The sequence below is a fragment of the Prionailurus bengalensis genome, chromosome B1 (assembly GCF_016509475.1).
Source record: "Prionailurus bengalensis isolate Pbe53 chromosome B1, Fcat_Pben_1.1_paternal_pri, whole genome shotgun sequence".
Taxonomy (NCBI): Eukaryota; Metazoa; Chordata; class Mammalia; order Carnivora; family Felidae; genus Prionailurus; species Prionailurus bengalensis.
This window is the reverse complement of record NC_057344.1, coordinates 77,049,345-77,055,344: the sequence shown is the minus strand read 5'-3', so window position 1 is coordinate 77,055,344 and position 6,000 is coordinate 77,049,345. Positions and strand designations below refer to the sequence as shown.

At 33.2% G+C, this 6,000-nt stretch overlaps 1 protein-coding gene across 8 annotated transcripts in view; it reads right to left on the bottom strand.

Annotated features, from left to right (window-relative positions):
• Positions 1-6,000, bottom strand: part of LRBA (LPS responsive beige-like anchor protein) — a 786,930-nt gene that overhangs the window by 388,202 nt on the left and 392,728 nt on the right. For all 8 annotated transcript variants that reach the window (XM_043567604.1, XM_043567611.1, XM_043567619.1 and 5 more), the window contains exon 37: positions 2,393-2,559. In XM_043567604.1, coding sequence (XP_043423539.1) covers positions 2,393-2,559 — 167 coding nt within the window. The remainder of the gene's footprint in view (positions 1-2,392; positions 2,560-6,000) is intronic.

The window sequence follows — 6,000 nt, the reverse complement described above, 5'->3', positions numbered from 1 at the left end:
GCTTAGGATAGTTAAATGCATTATAGCTACAGTAGGACTCCGATTTCTCTCTAATGCCATTTATGTTTTCTAGAATTATGCTAAGTGAAGAACAAAGTACACTGTGTTAGTCTCATTTATTACAACCATGCCCATAATTTACAAGCTGATTATGCAAGCCTCATACAAGGGAAATCAGAGAATAGTTAACCACTGTCAAAGAATGGTGAGCCAGCATACATTTTATCAACTACTTTTTTTTTTTTTTACAGTTATCTAAAAAAGAAGCACCAGGGTCTACAAGTTCACTTTAATTGGGACACTGAAAAGAACCATTTTAAGAAAAGTGTATTAAAGGCATTAAGGAACAGCCAGGTATTCTTAACAAGTAACAGCTGAATGTAACACAGAACTAAATATAATGACAAAATAAAGATTAGTATGCAGGCAATGTGCTTTGCTATAGTATTGTTTTGAATAAAATCTGTTATGCGATGTGTAGAAAACTAACAATTCACTAATATTAGTTTTCCTTTTGATGATACATCTTTTGTTGTTGCTCTTAATTAAAAATGTACACACTTAAAAGCTAACAGTTTGACAGCTGCTTTCGTTTGGAAATAAAAGAAGTAAAATATGTATTTTATGTGTGTTTTTTGAAGTATTACAATTTCAGAATTTACTTCATTGTTTTTAGCTATATAAAATAAGAGTTGATGGCTTCAAACAACTCTATTACAGAAATACTAATTATTTCTATATAAATACATTTCACAGTTCATCTAAGATACTAAAGTATCTTAGTTCTCCAAGATACTTTATTACACCAAAATCACTTCAGAAAACCAATGCTTTCATGTTGATAGTGCAGGTATACTGTGCTATACAGGAGTAAAGATATCATTAGAAAAAATTTTGATCTCATGAAATGACATACTTGGCATAAGTTACTTAAGGGTTTTCAATTTTAAAATCATAAAACCTCCATTTAAGAAGAAAAAAATACTTCTAAAAAATTCAACACATATCAGAGCTCCCAATATGTGCCAGGCACTGTATGTCAAAGTAACATCCTAATTTATTCAGTGCCTGATTATAAAATGACTACATCTGTAACATTAAGGTATCTTGAAACTGCAAAACCCTCAATACACCCCCTTCCCCCGAACCTGCACTCTGCCCCAAACGCACACCCATAGGCTTTTACATGTTGTAAGATAAGGCACCAGAAAGCTCTGATCCAATAATTCATGTCATTTCCATGACACTCTTGTAGCTGAGATCAACAAGAATAGAATTAAACAAATGCTATTCCTGCCTTTATTCAGTCCTTTTGCCCTCAAGTCCTTGACCTGTATTCCTTCCTCTAAACACCAAAAATGATATGTCCTGAAATGTAACTTATTTTAGTATTCTTAATACTTTTAAGTATTCTTAATAATAAGCATAAGATATATCTACTCTATATTGGTGCATACTTGTAGTCAAAACAAAAATTTCCCATAACAGGTAGCTTTCTACTCAGTTTAAAATCTGACTTGAAAAAATTAACATTATTTTCTATATACTGGAAAATTTCTAAAACTAGATGTAGATGTTAGACGCATAAGCTACTTAAAACACAAGTGGAAACTAGTTACACCTATACATAATACACAATTTACTATTTTCATTTTTTGTTGTCTTCTAGAAAAAGTTATGTAAAAATGAGGAGCTAAAAAAATGTCTTTCTAAAGGGAAATTACAGAACATTTTCATTAACAAAACTTAAATGAGTCAAACATGTTTTTAAGATTTATAGCATAAAATATTCCAATAAAATCATATTTTATAATTAGTCTAAGTTGCCTTAGAAGGTAACTTAATTATTTTGTTTCTGGAAATTGAAAATAAAATAACAGCATGTTTACTTTGAGAATCTAACAAAGAGGAAGATACAGTAAATAAAATTTTAAAGAAGGCATTTAATTATCATAGTCTTAAAATTTACAAGGCAGTTCAGAAGAACACATACTGATATTTTCAAATTTATGTGTTTATAAACTCAAAAATGTAAAACAGGGAATAGTTTCTTAAAATATTGTATTTGTGCAAATTCAGATATAAGTATAGCTAATAAAACAGTTTACGTTAACTATTTCCCTTAAAAGTTAACTTCAAAAAGAATAAGTATATGAACAAATACTCTTTTAGAAGTAGTTGAGGGAACTAAAATATCTATAACGATCCCTAACTATACCCATACTGATTTTCTCCTATCCTTTTCTTCTACCCCTCATTCATAGTAGATGATAAAATACAAAGTTAAATTATTACTGTGGTCATCTGGCCTTGATCATATCCAAAGTTATTTATCTAAACCTAGGCCTTCTGTAGAAAAATCAGTGGTCAAATCCTAAAGGTATCCCTTTACCTCACTGCAGAATTTCCCCAGGCTCCATGCTTGTCTGTGAGAATGTTGATAATTTTCTGGATTAGCTGAGTTGCTGTCACATGGTCTCGATATTTAGCTGCTCTTATCAAATGATCACACATCTTCTCATCTTCTCGTTTGTCTGCAGAGTACTGGGCACACAGTGACTTGAATAGGAAAAAATAAACATCTATTAATACTCTAAGAACATACAACATACAATAAAATAGCCTCTAACATGAACTGAACCAACCAAAACTTTAAAATTACTTTTATATCCCTCATTAACTGAACTGAGATTTAGTGATCTACTACCCCAGTACAACAATCCCCCAAGAATTTATTTCTCTGAAGTCATTTATAAGATACACTCAGAAGTTGTTTTTAAGGAGACCTAAATAACTGGAAGACACCAACCATGTGAAGATGCAGGGATCCACTTTACAAGTAGCAAGAATGGGGCTGCAAAGCACTCCAGGCAAAGTGACTCAGAGGAAGGAGAGTAAAAAATGAGTTTGGAGAAGCAGGCAGGGGCTGCACCATTTAGTACTGAGTCACTACACTAAGGAGTTTAGATTTTAATTTAATGCAGTGGGATACTGGAGGAAATTTTTAAGCTGGAGAGTGATGTGATTGATATATATATATTAAAATGATCTCTATAGGTCTATTTAAAGAATAGATTATAGGGGCACCTAAGTGGCTCAGTCAGTTAAGTGACTTCGGCTCAGGCCTGATCTCACAGTTCATGAGTTTGAGCCCCACATCAGGCTCTGTGCTGACACCTTGGAACCTGGAGCCTGTTTCAGATTCTGTGTCTCCCTCTCTCTCTGTCCCTGCCCTATTTGTGCACTCTCTTTCTCTTTCTCTTTCTCTCTCTCTCTCTCTCTCTCTCTCTCTCTCTCTCTCTCAAAAATAAACAAATATTTAAAAATAAATAAAGAGTGGATTATAGCAGAAGAAAAGTTAAGAAGAGAGACCAGTCATGAGGCCACCACAGAGGTCCAGAAAACAGACACTGGTGGCTTGCAATAGTAAACCAAGCTAATTCTCAACAACCTTACAAGATGACAAAAAGTTTGCTCTTTTAAACCGTAGCTATGCAAAATGAATCAGCAGTACTGGAACCACCCAGGAACTTATAAAAAATGCAGAATTATAGTCCTAGTCCACACCTACTAAATCAGAATCCAAATCTTAATGAGAACCCAAGGTGATTTATATATTAAAGTTTGAAAAGTGCTGTCTTTGATATCATCAATTTTACCAAAAAATGTTAGGATTCATTAGCAATAACCAGATACAGTATAATCACTAAGTTTTAAGACAATTATTTCTTCTGAAATTCAGATTCTCCTGGTGTTATTATTATACTGACTAGTTAATATATTGCTAAAAACAAGAAAGCAAAGATTAATGTAAACTTTATCTTTAATTCTATTCACAGAACCTACTGGGCTCCTCCTCTTAACTTCCAAATGCAAGTTCTCATATACAAGCACATGTATACATAACCAATGGGAAGTTATAAAAATTTGATGTTGGAACACATATTACTAGTTTATGTGTATGATACACATTGTGATTTCTTGCCTTTCTACTGTATTCTGGTTCAAGTAGATTGTTGCCACACACTACCCCCTAGCACTGCCCCAATAAAAAGAGAGGGCACTAACTATCCTAAACCAGTTTGGGTAATCATTACACCCACAATGAAACTAGCTCAGGGGAAGGCACTCAACCTAACTGATGCATTAAGATGGTCAAAACTTTTGTTGGAAATTTCTTTCCTTCTTGTTAGGGTGTAAAATACGGAAGTACCTTAATTCCAGGAGTGTTGAAAGCTCTCTCTATACCATGAAGAAGGCTAGCCTGGGGATACAGCCAAAACCCAAAGTGAGCAGAGCTATGAGAATTACAGAAACATAGAGCTTATTCCAAAGAGAATCATGAACTTCTGAGTCAAAAACTAGCCTATCTTTAGACTTTCTGCTGAGACTTTTTCTTTTAAACTTTTTATGAGACTCTATAAACTCCTCTTTATTCATTGGCCAGTATGAATTAGGTTTTCCATTCATAACATCAAAAACAACCCAACTGATAGGGTGTTTATGTATATGACTAAGGAATCAAATATTTCTTAGTCTATGCAAAGCACTAGCCAATAGGGATCAAAGTTGCATTATCTTGATAGCCTTTGCCTGGGAGAATCCCCATTCCCTTCAGATTGGTAGGAGGGAAGTGGTAATAAAAGTATATTACTGACATTAAATTACTAAAGCTAAAAACTGATTTTTTAAAATTTTTATGTGTTTACTTTTTGTATTTAGAGAGAGAGAGGGAGGGAGAGACTATGTGCCCAAGCAGGGGATAGGGGCAGAGAGAGGGAGAGAGAATCTTATGCAGGCTACATGCTCAGTAAGGAGCCCATCATGGGGCTCAATCCTACAACCCTGTTATCATGACCTGAACTGAAATCAAGAGTTAGATGCTCAACCAACTGAGCTATAAAGGTGCCTCTAAAAATTATTTTTAATAATAATATATACCAAAAGTAATTAGAGGAACATCCAAACTGCTATGAAGGAAGATAGAAAATGGAAGGGTTTGAGAACATATATGAATATGCATTACACACACACACACACACACACACACATGCACACACACACAAATAAACATGAGATGGAAAAGCAAAGTAAAAACCAGATTGAAGTATCATCCTTGGAAGTATCTCCTATCAGTCTTGGGCAACTAATTTGTTTTGCTTCTTCAGGTCTAATTGTCCTCACCTGCAAAATGAAGGGATTATACTAGCTCTAAGAATTGGACAACTAGAAGATCTGAGGCAACCTCGTATTTTTTGTACACTGGTAAAAGCAAATTATTTATTTTACTTAAACACTGATGTGGAGAAAACAAATCATGTTAGCAACTAGAATAATTTATAAGAAATTAAAGGAAAATATCATATTGCACATATCAAAAAACACTGAGTCAAACCATAAGACAATTCGATTTGTCAAAAATATGATTTGGGAAAATAAAAAAATAAGATTAAGAAATACTCGAAGAAGCAGCAGTTTAAGTGAAGATAACTCGGGAATTATTCCATTGCAACAAAAATATCAACTGCTATGTGTTATTTTCAGAGATAGATTAAAGAACCAGGCAGCATGCTATAGGTTACTTCATATCTAACTCAACCATACACTAAAATCAAAAAGACAAAATGGTAAACATTTGAAGATTTTTATATCTTCAGCATTCAACACTATATCCATAAATCTGCCCTAACCTCACCTGATAAGAGGAAATTAATGATGAAAATTAGAAAATTATTGGCTTTAATACTCCCCTCAACACCACATACAGTAATATTAAACAGTACCAAAAACAGCAAAAAAAATTCTGAATGGCTTCTTTTTCTGTTATTAATATTAGAATAATTTAATTTTAGCAAATTTATTTGTAAACATTTGGTAAGTTATTAGACTGTGCTTGGAAAGGCATAATTCTAAACATAAGAGTCTAAGGTAAGCTAAATAGTAAAATGGTTTAAAGTGTTCTTTAATGGATCCTCCTTTACAATTTAAACAGCAACTTTT